This window comes from Pocillopora damicornis, chromosome 1 (genome assembly GCF_964200805.1).
Source record: "Pocillopora damicornis chromosome 1, jaPocDami1.2, whole genome shotgun sequence".
Classification (NCBI taxonomy): Eukaryota; Metazoa; Cnidaria; class Anthozoa; order Scleractinia; family Pocilloporidae; genus Pocillopora; species Pocillopora damicornis.
Window position 1 is genome coordinate 24,289,875 of NC_142670.1, and position 20,108 is coordinate 24,309,982.

Genomic DNA, 20,108 nt, shown 5'->3' on the forward strand with positions numbered 1-20,108 from the left:
TTGTAGGCTTTGAGAAGGCTTTTGACAGCGTGCACCGGGAAGGTCTGTGGCGTATCCTTCGGGCCAATGGGATGCCACACCAGATTATCGACATCATCAAAGGTTTCTGCAACTACTTCACATGCAGAGTAGCAGCGAAACCAGCTCTGAAGTGAGGTCTGCCCTCAGACAAGGCTGTACAATGTTTGCGATGCTCTTCAACATGAGCATTAACTTAGTAATGAGGCGCACAACAGAAGATCGGTCACGAGGTATCAGATGGACCCTCTTCCCCAACGATGGAGGACCCAGATTTTGCAGGTGATCTAGCTTTGGTCTCCCATACTCAGTGAGCCGTGCAGGAAAAGACAACCCGACGCATAGCAAGCTGACCTAAAGGTCAGCCAGAAGAATACAGAAGTGATGCTGTTGAACGTTTCCAACCCTAAACCAGTTCATCTTCACAGAGAAGACCTGACGACACCTGAGGAGTTCACTTACCTGGGCGGCACGGGAAGGTATGATCGAGGAGCAGGGAGTGACATCAAGAACCGTCTCAACAAGGTCAGAAACGCCTTCAGAATGCTCAACAACGTGTGGAAGTCCTCTCAGTACAGCACCAAGACCAAGCTGAAGATCTACCAAAGCTGTGTGATGTCCACGCTATGATATGGCTCTGAATGCCGGAAGAGGACAGAGAGCAAAATCACCAGGCTGTAAGTCTTCCACACAAAGAACCTCGGGAGAGTCCTGCGAGTCTTTTGGCCTGACACCATCTCTAGTCAACGGCTACTTTCCCGCTGCAATCAAGACAGCATGGAGACCATCATCATGCGAAAGTGATGGAGATGGATTGGGCACGTCATGAGGAGAGAGCAGGACAACATCACTCGCACAGCCCTTCACTGAACACCTGAAGGAAAGGAGAAGAGGCCATGCAACACACCTGCGGTACCATTCAGAAGCTGGCCCGGAACCGACACACGTTGCGATACTTCATAGGCGCCCTACGTGCCACACGGCATGATGGGCACGAGTGAGTGAATGTACTATCACAATTCTTGGACATTTTTTTTCATTTTTATTGAATGTATTGGTATACACGGAATATGAGCAAGCATATCCAGATGAGATAGTAGTTATCATAGTAGCCAATATGGTGATGATGTATATAGTAGTCCAGACGATTATTCAGATAGTAATGATAGTTATTAGAGTAGCTTTATAGGTGATAGTGAACTAAATGATGATGCTTCTTACTTTGATGACCAAGACGATATCTATACAAAATACTCATACATAATATTTATACAAAATAAACAAGATATTTTGATGATGGCAACATATTAGAGGCAGAAGAGGAACTACTTCAGATCAAATACGATTTAAGGAAACCAAGGATAACCCCTAATACTATTTTAGCATGTAATATTTATTTAGCATTATAATATAATGTTTATCGATCAAATAATTCATGGTGAATTGGACAAGGTAATATCTCCCTTCTGTTATAAACAAATAAAGGAACGATCAGTCATTACAGAAAAATTTGGGGAGGAACAGTGCTTCGAGAATTAACTCCATGTGATTGTGTGCACCAATTGTGGGCAAGTAGACGGCTATGAACCAATGAAAGAGTTTTGCAGCCTCCATGATAATAGGTGTAAAATAATACTTCATTATTTCAGGCAATACTATCTTAACAATGTAACATTTCATCTAACCAAATAGTATGACATAATAATAGCAACAAAGAGCAAAAATAAGAACATAACAGCCTTTGAAAAGATAAACAACGTATTACCACAGATTAATGGTAATAAAAAACGGATGATCAATATCAATTTCATTGCGATATCAAATGATGTGCAAATCAATATAGATTACAAAAAAAAAAGATCCAAAACAACCCTTTAATATTATCACAGCCACTAGAACAGTATATTCAAACTAATTAGTAATGACCAAAACAAAATCAGAAGTAAACTACTTCTCGAACTGTTGCTCTAAAGCATCAACCAGTGAACACATTTCTATGATAATATGATCTAGTTTTCAATTGGTCCAAATAACTCTCCTTATCAAATGACACTCCTCTTAAAAAGAACCTTCACTTAATGAGTGTCTTTACACAGGTAATAAAAGCAAATCGACAGAATTCGATCTTCTTTTTAAAATCTTTCATTTCACAGTGCGTTTTTTATATCAAAGCACTATCAAGTATAATGCCAACTACGATGGGACTTCTAGTTACCCCTCCACCTACAGTACCACCCACTATTAATCAAGATGATGACATAACAGATCTAGTCTCTTGAACCTCTTCTTGAGCTTCTCTATACAATCGAAGCCGTTTGTGATTGTATTAGTATAATAATGTTATTTCACTTATTGGGTTTTTGTTCAATGATATGATTGGTTTTTTTAAGACCCTCCAGAACCTGGTGGACCATGTATACTAATTACTTTGTTTTGTCAGTCTTGTATCAGCACCAGAAAGGATAACCATACATATAAGATGTGATTATACTAAATTAACTGATTTATTAATAAGAATCGGACTGTAAGAACCACCATCCGACATTCCTTGAGCTGTTTGAATCCTTACTTCAAATTCAACAGCTAGACTAATGGGATAAAAATAAGTAATGTCTGTACATTTATTGTTTGTGTCTTCAATATATAGACGAACAAAATATTAGGATTGACGCTCCGAGGATTTATATGTATATTACACGATGGGCCCTTGTATCTGTCTTGAAAATGTATCTCATAAATAACAGATATGTCAAGAGTTATATGACCAGTTGATGTTTCGAAAGAGAAATGGGCCCTATTTGATATGAAATCACTAGCTCCACTTGTGAGAAATCCTACTATTATACTATTACTATTATCATGTGAAAGGTAAATATATAGATTTAGCCAAGCCTAAAGGTGGATCTCGCATTTGTTTTCTCGCCGCACGCTTCAAGGGCACAACGCCTTGCCCCGGCCGGGACTAGAACCCGGGTCGTCCTCTATTGAAAAAAATTAACATCACCAACATTAATCACTCATTGCCTTTCATATCAAGACCTTATTGATACGTCCTAAGTAAAAGTTTTCCTGTCAGCATATTTCTTGTTAACCTCATCTTTATCACCGTTTTCACTGCCATCATAATCTGGTATTAACAACCTGCATTTTAATGTTTGGGGTAACAGATTGTCCATATCTACTTTCTTGCCTGTGACGTGTTTCATCTGCCCTAAGGTTACTGCCCCATTCTTATATTGTGTTCTACCGAGGTCGTAAATGGTCTTACTGTCAGCATCCCATGTGATACCAATTCCCAATTTCAACAATTGGTTATCATCACTTTTCTTTCTGTATCTTTTCTCACTAGATACCCTATTAACAGCATTAGTATTTGAGAAGTGAGTGTGTACAAGGTCTTATTACGGTTGTTATTTGTGTTTCTATCACCTTTTTACTTCCGTTTCACTTTTCATAGCTGACTTAAAACTTTGCACACAGTGCTCGGCTAGACCATTGCTAGCGGGATGGCATGTTGCAAGTGAAAGATGTTTGCTTCCGTATCTCTTGAGGAACATCTGAAAGTCCTCAGATATAAACTGTGGCCCATTGTCACCAACTTACTGGGATGGCACACCATATCTAGTGAATAGACTCTGCAATTTCTCAATGGTTTTCGTTGAGGTCGTGGTGTCCTTTTTTTTCCTATCTCCAGCCTTCTCGAATGGGCATCCATAACAATCAAAAACATGCAGCCGAGGAAAGGTCCAGCAAAATCAACATGGATTCGCTGTCAGGGTGCCGACGGCCATTCGCATAGATGATTAAGCCTTCATTAGCTGCCAACCCGAGCAGGTCCTCGCGGCTTCCTCGATTTCCTTGTGGATTCCTGGCCACCAGATGTATCTTCTTGGTAGGGCCTTGATCTTTATCCCTCCAAGATGTCCTCGATGGAGTTCTTCAGACGCTTGTGGACAAAGTTTTGGGGGCACAATGAGTGTGATTTCCCGCATCAAACAGCCTAAGTGTACTCTTATCTCGTCCCTGCGAGCGTAGAAGGGGTTGAGTACAGGAACATGGCTGCTTAGCCATCCTTTACCCACCATGTCATGGACTTGACCCAGGACAGGGGGCCTTTGGGCTTCTCTGCGGACGTTTTCAACCTATCTGGTAACGGCTCCAACTGTTTCATATTGAAAACATCCACTGCATGCACAACTTTTCTGCTCTTTCTTTGGTTTTAAGTGGTAGCCGAGAAAGGCCATCTGCACTGCTGTGCACTTTAGTATTCTTGTACCCGAATTGGTGGTTGTAGCCAGCCATGAATGATGCGTAGCGCCGAAGCCTGGCTACTGTAATTACTGGAACTCTCCTTCGTGGATGGAAGATCGATCTTAACGGCTAGCGATCGGTGTAAGGGTGAAATATTTTTTCAGTTTTCTGAGTGTCCTGGAAGCAAAAGCAATGGGTGTCTCAGTCTTTCATCACGTGGGATAGCACGGCACCAATTCCCACAGGGCATGCATTACAAGGAAGCCTTCGTGGGAGAGTGGGATCGTAATGTGTTAATATTTGCTCTGAGGTGATCTGATGGTTGTGGAATGCTGTTTCGCATCGTTCCGTCCATTTCCATAGAGAGTTGTTCTCTAACAACTGGTTCAGTCTGTAGTAGTAATTGACTAGCACCGGGAACAACCTTACTTCAGCTACATTGCATGGGCGAGGCGCTTTCAAAACTGCTTGCACTTTCTCTGATGACTTGTGGCTGGGACAGGCACATTTTGTGTGTCCCATTCACTCCCCTTCACTTTAGTGAGAATATTTTCATTCTGGAGTGTTCACAGCTCTTTTTCCAACTTTGGCCTAAATGCCTCTGGCATGAGTCTAATGTTGAGAAACTGTGCTTAGCTACCAACTTAAAGGGTTAACTTCCCTTTAGCTGATAAAAGGCTGCCCAGTTTATTTTCAATAACATCTGAGTACTTGTCTAGCATAACGTCCAAACGCTCTTTAGGACTTGAAGTAGCTAGTGAAGCCTGCAGCAACTTGATAGAGCCAATCTCTTCCCAAGAGAGCAGGGCCATTATTCTTGACAACATACAGGTCCAGCAACTCTCTTTGGGTTTGGCAATCCACAGGCACATTGAGCAATCCCACTGGCATGATATTTTCTCCGCTGTAGGTTTTCAAGGACGGTCCAGTATTGTGCAGGGTAAGCCTGTTAAATTTCTGCTGGTAGAGATCAAACGAGATGATCGACACAGCCGTACATGTGTCCAGTTCCATCTTAAGTGGTTTACCATCAACATCCAAATCAACCCAGACAATATCATTGCTCTGTTTCCTTACATTGCGTACCTCGAGGGTGCCTAAGATGTCTTCATAAGAATCAACTTCAACCTCAACAGGACGTACATCAGGGGTTTTGGTTGCTCGCTGGAGCTTTACTTGCTGTTTGGAAGGACAAACCCACTGAATATGGCCCTCTTTTCCACAGTGGTGGCAAATCTGGACCTTATATAAATAACTGAGTGTCATATGTGTGTTCACACCACAGCGGTGGCACTAGGGAGCAGTGGCCGGCTTCGTTCATGGTGGTCGTGTTCAGTCAGCCTATCTATACGGTACCATTGACCCATTGTATGTTGTAACCTGCATGCCACTACCAACTGACGTTACTGGTGGAAGAATTGGTGGCGGTTAATTTCTCTATCAGCCATAAAAGCCATTCAATATTCCTTTGGATCAGCAAGAATAGCCTTAATGACTGACGTAATGGCCTGTTAGCCTAAAACTTGACACAAGTTCCACTTTGGAATATAAGGAAAGAATGCTACATCATCTGCATATCTTTTAGAAATACTGATACTTTAGGTTAAAGTTTCGATATAAATAAGGAGTACTAGGACAGCTCGTGGACGTCTCAGTGTGGAAAGAGCGTCCCTCCAATGACAAAATCAAAGGCGGTCTAGATGTTCAGTAGCCTCTCTCCATTGTCCGTCATGGTGCCACATGCTTCTCTCCCCATAACCCTTTCGTAGTCCCTGTTGTCATTTCCAACATTTGCCTCGAGATCTCCCACCAAAATCTTCATCGCACGACGCGGTGTGTTCTACAGTTCTGATTCAAGCTCTTCGTGAAGGTGTCCTCGCTGTCTTACTCACTGTCGTTTGTTGGTGTGTAACACTGGATGATAGTTGTGTTGATGTGTCTCCCTTTGAATCTCACTTTTATAAGCCTGCTTTTGATTGGCTTCCACTCCAGCAGGCACTCCTCGAGATCTTTCTTGAGGATGATGGCTGGCCCCTTATGGTGCTGGTGATATCTTCTGGAATATACCATTGCACAATAATAACAAGACAGATATCTGGTCAATATGCGTTTAAAGCCCCAAGCACTATACTACTATCCTAACTAGTTAAACCACTTGGGATAGATTGTGCAGTTTGCGCAATGGAAGTATTAGCCATCTTAAATGCTTCAACTGCTTAATTAGTCAAGCAAGGAAACACAAATAAACTGTACAAATTGCAAGAGTTATTTGAAGTAGTGAAAGTAAATCACATGGTAAAAAAAGCCTAAACAGTTTGATTGGACAAAAACCATAATTAGCTTAATTGGTATTAACTGCACAACCTCAACAATTGAGCTGAAATGGTTCAAATGGTTTAACAGTAAAAGGTCAACCAAGAAAAGTCACACAATCTGTCTGAGCCGGTTGGAGTACTTTTAATGGTCAAATTAGCTGCAATCAATGAACGGTGCAAACTGCGCGATCTAGCTTAGTTTCTTGAAGTATTTAAAATAGTCAAAGTGTTTTCGTCGATTCGACTTGTAAAATAGTCAAACCAGTAGACAAAGTTAAACTGCACAGATTGCAGCATCTTTCTCAATTGGTTCAAGTAGTTGAAATGGTCCAACGGCACAAAATGCATAACAAGCTGAAATGGTTCCATCGCACAAACTGCACAATCTACCTTTAATGGTTTAACTATTTAAGATAGTAGCATGACACTTGTGGCCTTTTACGCACATTCTCCAGATATCAGGTGTTCTTTGTTATTGTTGCGCAGTAATTTTCCGCACGCCTTTTTTCTTATAATACTTATTATTTACTGGAATCCAACTGTCTTACAGAGATTGACCATTCGACGGTTTGAATCATTTTAAGATAGTGTCTGGCCATTTGAAAAAACTTTATCAATCAAGATACTAGTGCAATTTGTGAAAATTGTTAGTGTCTTAGCTACCTTGACTAATGAACTGATGAAGCGTGACTAATCAACTAATGAAGCGTGATTGTGCAGTTCCTGCAGTCGATCCTATTAAGCTACTCCTGCAGTTTTTTGCGCGTAAGTCGATGAATCGAGTTTGACCATCTGAACTACATGAACCATTTGACATAGATAGTGCAAATCGTGCACTCTCCCTGTTTTTGCTAGGTTGATTATTGCACAATTTCAACCAGATAAACTAGATTGAGGAGTCTGTGCGGTGGAACCTATAAAGCTCGCTATGCATTTTGTCCCCTTCAACAGTTTAAGGTAGTTTGAACATTTGAACTAATTCAACCAGTTGAGATAAATTGTGCAATTTGTGCAGGTTTACTGTTTTGGATAGTTTAATTAACTAGTAAAAAACTTTGAAATAGTCAAGTCAGCGAAGATAGCGAAATACACAAATTGAACAATGCTATCTCCGTTGGTTGTAGGGGTTCAAATGATCAAAGTAGCCAAAAAAGGGCAGCCGGACAAAATGCATAAGTAGGTCAAATAGTTCAAACGGTAAAATAGTGAAACTATTGCAAACAGCACAACTGCGCAGTCTACAGAATCTTTGTCAACTGGCTAGACAGCTTCAAATGGTCAATCAATCTTAAATTATTGGAGTGGACAAAATTCAAAACGCATAAGTGGCCTTAATGGCTCAACGGGCTAAATGTCATTAGGGCTATAACAGTTAAACTGCACAAATCGCACAATCTATCTATTTGGTCGAAGTAGTTAACATGGTGAAACTATCTTAAAGGCTTTGAGGATCAACAGCCCACACTTCACAATCTGACTTAAGTGGTCGAAGTAGTTTATATGGTTTAACTACCTTCAATGCTTCAACCGAACAAAATTACTAGAGTATTCAGTTCAACTGCATAATTTCAACAATCTAGCTCAAATACTTCATTTGGTTTAAAAGTCAAACTAAAGTCACCTGAGGAAAATCGCACAATCTATCTCAATCGGTTAAATTAACTTCAAGGAATAAGCCGCAGAAACTGCAGAATGTAGCTGAACTGAGTGAAGTAGCTAAAATAGTCAAACTAGTTAAATTGATTCGACTGGCTAAATAGTCAAACCAGCCAAGACACTTAAATTGCATAGATTATCTATGTTAATTGGTTGAAGTAGTCAAAATTCTCAAAGGAGCTGATATGGCTTAGCTTTTTCGCACTGTTTTAAGCTATGTCACACTCATTTAAACATTTTTTTATTTCTGGCTGCTAAATTACGCTCTTTTCAGCTCCATCGCACCGAAAACCCTTTTTGTGCTTGTTTTTATGCTGTTGCGCTGTTTCTACCTTCCTTGCACTTAAACTGGTTTTCTGGCCCTTTCCAGTTAATTGACTGATTTTAGCTTGATCTCACTGAAAGGAACGTTTTTGGTGTTTTCTTGCGAAATTGTGCTTTATTGAATACTTTTTTTTTTGCAGTGAATGACGATTTTTCCTGTCTGCAGCTGATTTAGCTACATCTCCCTCAAAAGAATGTTTCTGCTGTTTTGGAGCTAAATTAGGCTCCTTTCAGATGATGATATTAAGAGATCCTCGCAGGTAATAACACTACTGATACCGATGCAGCGCTCTACTAACTGAGCTAACAAGCCAACTTGGAGATGGTCAATGTGTTGGGTCCAAATAAACCATCCAAGTAATGAATGATGATTTTAGACAAATGAAGTTGATATATTTGCACTGCGGGTAAAGAGATGATATTAAGAGATCCTCGCAGCTGCACAGGACGAAATCACATGTTTCCGTATTTCTGAAACGTGGCGGAAACATGCAACTCCATGTTTCCGTTATGTTTACGTCTTACGGAAACGTGAAAATTAAAGTCTACGTGTTTCCGTCACATTAACGGAACGGAAATGCCAAGTCACGTTTCCGTCATATTTAAGCCAGCACATTTCCGCTGTTGTTCGTTTCCGTCATGTTTCTGCAAACGGATTTGCAGTTTTTTGCTACATCTTACCAAAACACAAACGCGAGATGGTTCTTTGAACAACAAGGAATCTTAATGCGACAGCTGTGTTATTTAATCCGGTTAGGCCAAATGAGACAGTTGTGTGACTTAGGTCGGTTGGTGCCAATGAGACAATTGTGTCATTTGATCTGGTTGACCCAAATGAGACGAGTTGTGTCATTTGATCCGGTTACCCAAAGAAGACAGTTGTGTGCACTGAGCTGGTTGGGCCAAACGAGACAGCCAAAATTAGACATTGTATTATCTAAGCCAGTTTAAGGCCAAATGAGACAGTTGTGTGATTTGGGCCAGCTGGGCCAAATGAGACAGTTATGTAATTTAAGTCGGTTGGGCCAAATGAGACCACTGTGTCATTTGATCTGGTTGGCCCAAGTAAGACAAGTTGAACCGGTTGTGCCAAATGAGACAGTTGTGTCATTTAATCTGGTTTGTCCAAATGAGACAGTTATGTGATTTAAGCCGGTTGTATCAGATGAGACAGTTGTGTAACTTGAGCCAGTTGGGCCAAATGAGATGGGCCAAATGAGACAGTTGTGTGATATGAGCCAGTTGGGTCAGGTAAGACAGTTGTGTGATTTAAGTCGATTGGGCAAAACAAGACAGTTGTGTGATTTAAGTCAGATGAGACGGTTGTGGGATTTGAGCCGGTTGGGCCAAATGAGACAGTTATGTAATTTAAGTCGGTTGGGCCAAATGAGACCACTGTGTCATTTGATCTGGTTGGCCCAAGTAAGACAAGTTGAACCGGTTGTGCCAAATGAGACAGTTGTGTCATTTAATCTGGTTTGTCCAAATGAGACAGTTGTGTGATTTGAGCCGGTTGTATCAGATGAGACAGTTGTGTGTTTTGAGCCAGTTGGGCCAAATGAGATGGGCCAAATGAGACAGTTGTGTGATATGAGCCGGTTGGGTCAGGTGAGACAGTTGTGTGATTTAAGTCGATTGGGCAAAACAAGACAGTTGTGTGATTTAAGTCAGATGAGACGGTTGTGGGATTTGAGCTGGTTGGGCCAAATGAGACAGTTATGTAATTTAGGTCGGTTGGGCCAAATGAGACCACTGTGTCATTTGATCTGGTTGGCCCAAGTAAGACAAGTTGAACCGGTTGTGCCAAATGAGATAGTTGTGTCATCTAATCTGGTTTGTCCAAATGAGACAGTTGTGTGATTTGAGCCGGTTGTATCAGATGAGACAGTTGTGTGACTTGAGCCAGTTGGGCCAAATGAGATGGGCCAAATGAGACAGTTGTGTGATATGAGCCAGTTGGGTCAGGTGAGACAGTTGTGTGATTTAAGTGGATTGGGCCAAATGAGACTGTTGTGTCGTTTGATTTGGTTGGCTCAAATGAGACAAGTTGTGCCAAATGAGACAGTTGTGTGATTTAAGTCGATTGGGCAAAACAAGACAGTTGTGTGATTTGAGTCAGATGAGACGGTTGTGGGATTTGAGCCAGTTGGGCCAAATGAGACAGTTGTGTCACTTGATCTGATTGGGCAAAATGAGACAGTTGTGTGATTTGTGCCGGTTGGGTCAGATGAGGCGGTTGTGGGATTTGAGCCAGTTGGGCCAAATGAGACAGTTGTGTCATTTGATCTGATTGGGCCGAATGAGACAGTGGTGTGATTTGAGCCAGTTAGGCCAAATGACACAGTTGTGTGATTTAAGTCGGTTGGGCCAAATGAGACAAGTTGAACCGGTTGTGCCAAATGAGACAGTTGTGTCATTTAATCTGGTTTGTCCAAATGAGACAGTTGTGTGATTTGAGCCGGTTGGATCAGATGAGATTGTTGTGTGATTTGAACCAGTTGGGCCAAGTGAGACATTTCTGGGATGTGAGCTGGTTAGGCCAAAAAGAGACAATTGTGTCATTTGAGCTGGTTAAGCCAAATGAGACATTCATGTGAGTGGAGTGGATTGGGCAAAATGAGACATTTCTGAGACAGTTCTGTGATTTGAGTCAAATGACACTGTGGTGTGATTTGAGCCTGTTAGGTCAAATGAGACAAATGTGTTTTGAGCCAGTTGTGTCATTTGATTAAGTTGGGCCAAATGAAACAGTTGTCTGATTTGAGCCAGTTGGGCCAAATGAGACAGTTGTACAAATTGAGCCGGTTGCGCCAAATGAGACAGTTGTGTCACTTAATCAAGTAGGGGCAAATTAGACAGTTGTGTGATTTTAGCCGGTTGGGCCAAATGAAGCAGTTGTGTGATTTGAGTAGGTTGGATTAAATGAGACAGTCGTGTCATTTAACCGGTTGAGCCAATAAGACAGGTGTGCCATTTGAGCCACTGTGGCCAAATAATATAGTTGTGTGATTGAGCCAAAAAGTTGTTATACCAGTTGAGGATGAGCCTACTTAACCCCCCCCCTGCCTTCTTAAATAAAAAAAACAACAACGTCAGGTAGACAACTTTCTGAATTTCAGGTAATAGACCTGTAAATTATTTTTATTAGTTCCACCAGTCACCAACAATACAAAAAAAAAACAAAGAAATTGTCAGTAAATCTAACAGAATCAAAAGAGCAAAAACACCACTGAAAAGCCTAAGAAAGGCAAAAGTGAACAGCGAATGGCTAAGAATAAAATGTACATTTCCTTATTTGTTAACCAAAGTATTGTAAAAGGAACTCATTGATGACAACATTAATAATTAATCCCATACAAGGCCTTATAACATTGTCAATATTCAATCAGTGTCACACAACACCAATTACCTAACAACTCTGAACTGCCTTAGGAGGTTTGGATAATTTAAAAGTTATAAACTCCCAACTGAGTTTGGTTTGTATAACTGTCAATTTAAAAATCTGAAGTTCTGCCAATCTCCCTTATTTGTAGATGACACTAAGTGAACACGAAAAAAGTTATTTATCACTCTCAAGAGTAATGTTTCTCATATGTACATCATTATTGAAATTCAGTATTATCCCTGGTTTAAATTTTCCTTTGTTTCAAACTCATCAACAGATATTATCATATCTAAACACAAAGTAAAATAAAATTTAAAGCAAGGTTAAAATTGAACCACAACAGCCACACATAGTTACCTAGCTAAACCTTACAAAGGTGCTTAGATGTACTCTAAACACACCTGCATGTATCAGAAACAAAAGCATATAATAAATTTGGTAAATTATATAAAGTACCTTATTATATGGACATGTCTCACAAGGACTGGAAACTATTCCTGAATTTGATTGGCTAAAATCAATACTGACCTTGGTCTAGATTTTCCAAACTATACCGGCATTTAAACCACATTTTAGTGTAAATTAAGGGTACATTTAAGTGGTGAAAAAACTTGGAAACAAAAACAAAAAATATCGACGACATTTTCTTCTAGTGAGAAATACTAAATGGAAGTGCAAAAATGCCTGACAAGAAAAAGTAGAGAGGACTAGCAAACTTTGAAAAATTTAAGTTCAGCTTATCACCATGCACAAGCAAAATGTCAGCTAGTACAAAACACTTACATTACATGTAAACAAACAAAATTCTTCTTTTTGTCTGGCCATATAATAACATCTTATCAATCCCTTTTCAAACTCCCCCCCCCCTGTTTGTAAGTTAGTTACAACAAAATTCTCCTGGAGATGGGAGACATGAGCAAGTATTTCTGTCCTGACAAAAGTTTTTCAGCTGACAAATACTTTGAGTGAATCCTTTGGACAGGTAGAAATACAGATGGCCCTGAAGTATCGTAGCCTCTTGCATGCCAAACTGATAGTGGGTTCTTAAAGCCAAAGTCTTGTTCAGAAGGTTTCAGCCAGTTCACAACTGCAAAAACATGAACATATTGCTTTCTTTGAATTTCCAGACTATGGACTATGTAATAACGTACAATTCCTGGCCTCAACAAGCCAGGGTCAATGCATCCATTTTCAGCGCACCATGATGCTGTTACATGGGCATATGGACATAGTCTTGAAGCTAATGTGGAACCATATCTCTCGCCAGCTACTGTTAGAGATGAGTACTTCTTGTACAAAGTAGCCATAGCCGGTGATGTTTCGGCCAATGTTGGATACAGGGTATGATAAACTACACGCAGTGCTGCTAGTTCATCCTGATCCAGTCTGGCCAGCTTGTAAGGGCTTCCAAACTTAATTGATGATAAATCTGCCCATAAAGATTCTTTACCAATTAATGATCCAGTGGAGGCCATCATAAGCTGTGGCAGTTCTGCAATGTTTTCTAAGACTCCTTTGGAACCTAACATGGCTTTGCAATTGTCAAAAAAGAATTCTTGATACTCTTCTGGAAGGCAATACTGCATATTTGCCAGACTACAAGATGTCATAAACTTGCGCATAATTTGTATTTCCACAGTCTTATAGTTTGTGTGATAGGATCCTAACATTCCATTATACCGTTCAAAGCTAAACAGCCAAAAACCGTATATGCTGCCGTAATTTTCCACGCATTCTTTGAGGTGGAGATGGAGGTGCATGTTAGGAGATATTGCCAATTTGCCATTAAGTTTCTCATATTCCTTTAAGAAGTCAATGAGTTTATAGTCTGCAAGCATTAAGTCAGTTTTTGTAATGCAAGGCTTACAGAGAAGGCGGCAAGCTAGCACAAAGGATTGCCAGTAATGAAGGTGTTGCTCTGGAAGTATGTCCTTTAGTGCATACATTGAGTACAGAAGAACAAAATTTTTCCATTGAGCAGCTGTGTATCCACCATAATTTGACTTGATGTTTCCAGGAAGTCTTCCTATATCAGATGATGTAGAAATCTCTTCAATCCTGCTTTGAATGTTCTCTAGCCCAGCCTTTCCAAAAAAGTCACTTTCGATCCATTTTGAGAAAACCCTTTTTGCTGTCCCTAAGAATAAGTTATGCATAGGGACTATAGCACACATTTGAATGGCCTCATAATAAGGCAGTTCCAATAAGGCTGTATACCTAGTGCCAAGTTTACTGGCTAGCGTTTCAGCTTCAGTTTCGGATTTGCAGTTTCTGACTCTGTAAGCATCCTGACGATGCTGCTGTGAGGTCCTCCTTGGCCACTGGTCTCTGTCAAAACCACTGTAGTCTTTGCGCTCTCCAAAGCCCCCAGGAAAGAATTTGTAGCAGTGGGAACATCCTCTGTTAGCAGAATGGCCGAGAAATCCACATAGTTTCCGTGCAGCAGGGATGTCAGCAGCACAACATAAAAGAGCTGCACGAACCTCTACTGAGGTTGATGGACTGTTACAAGTGTTAACCTTAACACCTATCCAGAGGGCTTTCAGTTCATTGATTGCAGGCTCCAGAAAGTGGTTAAGAGACTTGGGCTCATGAGCAAGAGCTGGAATGATACCAACCAAAATAACATTTTGTTTTTTAAATCTAATGTTTCTTGGCAGATTCATCAATACCATGTACATTACACCAACCGAATAATCATTCCGATGTTTAAATGGTTGAAACCAGTTAACATTCAACATAAGACCAAATGATCGAGACAGGATGAGAAATTCCTTTGTGCCCTTCCAGTTGCCAAACTTTTTCCAAACTTTGCTATCGTAAACATCTGCATACAAGTCATCATCTCTAGCTCTGTTTCTCCACTTTTCACACTGTTCCTCAAGACCAGAGCGTTTCAGTAAGGCTTCTAGTGACTCGGTGATGCTCTTGTAGCAGTACGTCTTAAGAGCATAGAACTTAGTTTTTCCATTCTTTAAAGTTACCTTGTTAGCAAGCTGTGCTTCACAAATCTTACGCCGCCTTCCTTGTGGAAACGGAATATTGTTACAAGTCCTTGCAACAGTTCGGTGACCCTCATTGATAACAACTTCATCCATCTGATAGAGTTTCGTACATTTGGGACAGACAACATACTGCTGAAAGTTGTCCCAATCAATTTTCAACAGCTTTCTTGCTGAGTACAGAGAAGTTGGAATATTAGTGGCAAGAACAATACACAACTCTGTGTGGTCCTTGATCAGCTCCCCAATGCAAAACAGTAACTGTTGCACAAACTTCAGCAACTGTTCAATGGCATTGTCACTAACATAGTTCTTGTACTGCCACAGCAAAACAAAATAAACAATCCAGGTCAGAATAACTCGGGTACGTTGCTGATTGGTACTCATTGGAGAAGGCTGAGGCAATTCTACTTCCTCTGGCTGCAGCATATCTTCTATATCACTGGAATCAGAATCTGCATAATCCGTGCCTTCATCTTCACTACAGCTCTGCCCCTCATCGGAACTACCAAGTTCAGACTTGTCAGACTCCAGTGAATCCTTTCATTAAGAAAAATAATAAAGTCAAAAGTTATGTATGATAGTAAACACTTACACAATGTAGTTGCAACCGACTACATTCATCTCGTATGACTTAATTTTACATGATTGTATTGACAAAACAATTTTTTTAGAAAACAAAAACCTCTAAAAGCCATTTTGAACATAATCTTGAATATCATAATCTTGTCTTGATCATACAGTGTAGTCAGCACTTAGTACTGCAACATATGTCTGTTCGTGAAAGAGGGCCCACAAATTGCCTTTTAAGTGATTTGAAATTTTTAAGCAAAATGAGTTAAACTTTAGACCTGAACTGATGCCTTCAATTAGAAAGTGAAAAAAGGTGAACAAAGTATGTGTAAGTATGTACATTGTAAAGTAATCTTGAATTAAGATTATCACAGTATTCCACCGGTTTTGCCATTCAAGAATCTTGCGTATCTTGGGCATTGACATCTTAGGCCCGGGTCAAATGCCAAACTTCACATGAGCCGAAAAAAATTCCATTATCAAGGTAGTAGAACTACAGTCTACTATAAGGTCAAAAATAAACCACACCTAAAAATTCAGTTGTTCAAAAGATATTTTAGAGTTTAGAACAAATGCAAGATGCGGGTTTGTTTTCAGCTAGGAGCGGAGAAAATAAAGGCTGAAATTGGTTACTACGGGCACCTTTTTGCGATGTTAATAATAAGCAGTCTGCAATCCAAGTCGATAATTGACCTGGCATCGACATCTATATTACACAAACTCATTTTTCAGCATGCGATCCCGCCTTCGCAGTTCTAACGAAATTGTAGAAAAAACTGGGAATATTTCTTTGGTATAACAATCTTCAGGAATGTTCACCATGTTTGTTTGGGAATTTAAACGCCGACTTTTATCTAAAATTAAGTAGGACTAACAACACATAAGATTGGCATTTGACACAATTCAGCCAATCTGAAGTAATCTGGGTCGGCCCTAAAAACTAGTCAATAATTTGATTTGGCTCATGTGGAGTACAATGTTTGACCAGGGCCTTAAAGCTTATGAAAAGATGTACAGCTTACCAGATTATTAGCTTACTATACCTGTTGAGCTGCATCGCGAGTTTCTGAACCATCCCGATTGTCTGTGAAGTACAAGAGAGGAACCATATTTAGTTTTTATATTTGTCACTCAAACTTTAAGACTCTCTTGTTCTTTCTTGTGTTGTCATTGAATTCTACATAATATTATATATTATTCATGTTAGAAATTTGACAGATATAACTGCAAAACAAACAACTTCAGTGCGCAGTCTCACAATGACTCAAGTCAACAATATTTTTTCTCAAAGAAATAAATAAAAATAAATACACACAGGTAAGGAGTCCTTACCGGAATCACTCCCAGAAAGACCTTAGGCATGTACAGATGGCTCATAGGATGAATCCATGTTTCCATCTATTTTACAAGATACGTTATATAGTTCAGTTATTAATTTATACATGTATTTTCTACCCTAAATTACACCAAAAAGCCATTGATATACAGAGAGCTGTAACTATAAATGTTTCCTTTGTTTCTAACAGTTTGAGTCATTTTTTCAGTAGATTATAGAAATTTCCACCAATTTAAAATAATTATTATATAAGCCAATTAGGTTCATTTAATGACCTACATTGTAAGAATGATCAGTATTTCTTTTCATCTACAACTAACAGCATCAATTATTGTGAAAGCAGAAAGGTTTGAGGATAATACGAATTGGCATTGCTGCACTGAGTTGGATTCCTGGCTACTCATGTGCAGTCTGTATGCTTCTTAAACACATTTAATTTAACAATTCACCAAGTTAAAACAAAGAAAATCATAACTGTGAAGGAAGTTTGGATACCCAGGTTTTAATTATTTTGCTGTCAAACACTCCAAACAGTGTTTCATTGCCTATCCAAACACTTGGTATTTCGTCAAAAATACCCCACCACACATCACATTTTTAACTCTCTTCTCTTTATTTGGATATCTTGATGAAACACTGTCTCTGGTGTTTGATGTATTTATTATTACATGAAAAAACTCAATTTTGCTGTGTGGCAAACTTTAACATTGTGTTCATCTTGCTGGTATACACACAAACAAACAAACAACTAAACAAAAATTTGGCTGTGAAGCAGAAATGCAGAAGATAAAGAAACCAGAAGTGAAATTGCACAGATTGCACGACAACTATTGAGCTTGGTGAGGAGGAACGGGGTAGCAGGCCCTTAACCATGCAGCAGGAAAAACTTATCCTGAAAGACCAGACAGGACTTCTCTAAGCACAGGACGAAATTACATGTTTCCGTATTTCTGAAACGTGGCGGAAACATGCAACTCCATGTTTCCGTTATGTTTACGTCTTACGGAAACGTGAAAATTAAAGTCTACGTGTTTCCGTCACGTTAACGGAACGGAAATGCCAAGTCACGTTTCCGTCATATTTAAGCCAGCACATTTCCGCTGTTGTTCGTTTCCGTCATGTTTCTGCAAACGGATTTGCAGTTTTTTGCTACATCTTACCAAAACACAAACTCGAGATGGTTCTTTGAACAACAAGGAATCTTAATGCGACAGCTGTGTTATTTAATCCGGTTAGGCCAAATGAGACAGTTGTGTGACTTAGGTCGGTTGGTGCCAATGAGACAATTGTGTCATTTGATCTGGTTGACCCAAATGAGACGAGTTGTGTCATTTGATCCGGTTACCCAAAGAAGACAGTTGTGTGCACTGAGCTGGTTAGGCCAAACGAGACAGCCAAAATTAGACATTGTATTATTTAAGCCAGTTTAAGGCCAAATGAGACAGTTGTGTGATTTGGGCCAGCTGGGCCAAATGAGACAGTTATGTAATTTAAGTCGGTTAAGCCAAATGAGACCACTGTGTCATTTGATCTGGTTGGCCCAAGTAAGACAAGTTGAACCGGTTGTGCCAAATGAGACAGTTGTGTCATTTAATCTGGTTTGTCCAAATGAGACAGTTGTGTGATTTGAACCGGTTGTATCAGATGAGACAGTTGTGTGACTTGAGCCAGTTGGGCCAAATGAGATGGGCCAAATGAGACAGTTGTGTGATATGAGCCAGTTGGGTCAGGTAAGACAGTTGTGTGATTTAAGTCGATTGGGCAAAACAAGACAGTTGTGTGATTTAAGTCAGATGAGACGATTGTGGGATTTGAGCCGGTTGGGCCAAATGAGACAGTTATGTAATTTAAGTCGGTTGGGCCAAATGAGACCACTGTGTCATTTGATCTGGTTGGCCCAAGTAAGACAAGTTGAACCGGTTGTGCCGAATGAGACAGTTGTGTCATTTAATCTGGTTTGTCCAAATGAGACAGTTGTGTGATTTGAGCCGGTTGTATCAGATGAGACAGTTGTGTGACTTGAGCCAGTTGGGCCAAATGAGATGGGCCAAATGAGACAGTTGTGTGATATGAGCCAGTTGGGTCAGGTAAGACAGTTGTGTGATTTAAGTCGATTGGGCAAAACAAGACAGTTGTGTGATTTAAGTCAGATGAGACGGTTGTGGGATTTGAGCCGGTTGGGCCAAATGAGACAGTTATGTAATTTAAGTCGGTTGGGCCAAATGAGACCACTGTGTCATTTGATCTGGTTGGCCCAAGTAAGACAAGTTGAACCGGTTGTGCCAAATGAGACAGTTGTGTCATTTAATCTGGTTTGTCCAAATGAGACAGTTGTGTGATTTGAGCCAGTTGTATCAGATGAGACAGTTGTGTGACTTGAGCCAGTTGGGCCAAATGAGATGGGCCAAATGAGACAGATGTGTGATATGAGCCAGTTGGGTCAGGTGAGACAGTTGTGTGATTTAAGTGGATTGGGCCAAATGAGACTGTTGTGTCGTTTGATTTGGTTGGCTCAAATGAGACAAGTTGTGCCAAATGAGACAGTTGTGTGATTTAAGTTGATTGGGCAAAACAAGACAGTTGTGTGATTTGAGTCAGATGAGACGGTTGTGGGATTTGAGCCGGTTGGGCCAAGTGAGACAGTTGTGTCGCTTGATCTGATTGGGCAAAATGAGACAGTTGTGTGATTTGTGCCGGTTGGGTCAGTTGAGGCGGTTGTGGGATTTTAGCCAGTTGGGCCAAATGAGACAGTTGTGTCATTTGATCTGATTGGGCCGAATGAGACAGTGGTGTGATTTGAGCCAGTTAGGCCAAATGACACAGTTGTGTGATTTAAGTCGGTTGGGCCAAATGAGACCACTGTGTCATTTGATCTGGTTGGCCCAAATAAGACAAGTTGAACCGGTTGTGCCAAATGAGACAGTTGTGTCATTTAATCTGGTTTGTCCAAATGAGACAGTTGTGTGATTTGAGCCGGTTGGATCAGATGAGATTGTTGTGTGATTTGAACCAGTTGGGCCAAGTGAGACATTTCTGGGATGTGAGCTGGTTAGGCCAAAAAGAGACAATTGTGTCATTTGAGCTGGTTAAGCCAAATGAGACATTCATGTGAGTGGAGTGGATTGGGCAAAATGAGACATTTCTGAGACAGTTCTGTGATTTGAGCTAAATGACACTGTGGTGTGATTTGAGCCTTTTAGGTCAAATGAGACAAATGTGTTTTGAGCCAGTTGTGTCATTTGATTAAG

At 40.2% G+C, this 20,108-nt stretch overlaps 1 protein-coding gene across 1 annotated transcript; it reads right to left on the reverse strand.

The window, feature by feature from the left end:
* Positions 1 to 11,541: 11,541 nt before the first annotated feature.
* Positions 11,542 to 17,766, reverse strand: LOC149052886 (uncharacterized). Its single transcript, XM_089206295.1, has 3 exons — positions 16,857 to 17,766; positions 16,568 to 16,608; positions 11,542 to 15,491 (listed from the first exon to the last, which is right to left on the reverse strand). The coding sequence occupies exon 3, from the start codon at positions 15,378 to 15,380 to the stop codon at positions 12,831 to 12,833; it is 2,550 nt and encodes an 849-aa protein (XP_089062421.1). The 5' UTR covers positions 15,381 to 15,491; positions 16,568 to 16,608; positions 16,857 to 17,766; the 3' UTR covers positions 11,542 to 12,830.
* Positions 17,767 to 20,108: the final 2,342 nt, after the last annotated feature.

Excerpts from the sequence above, each read along its gene's own strand:
- LOC149052886 (XM_089206295.1), bottom strand. The coding sequence starts at position 15,380 with ATGCTGCAGCCAGAGGAAGTAGAATTGCCTCAGCCTTCTCCAATGAGT.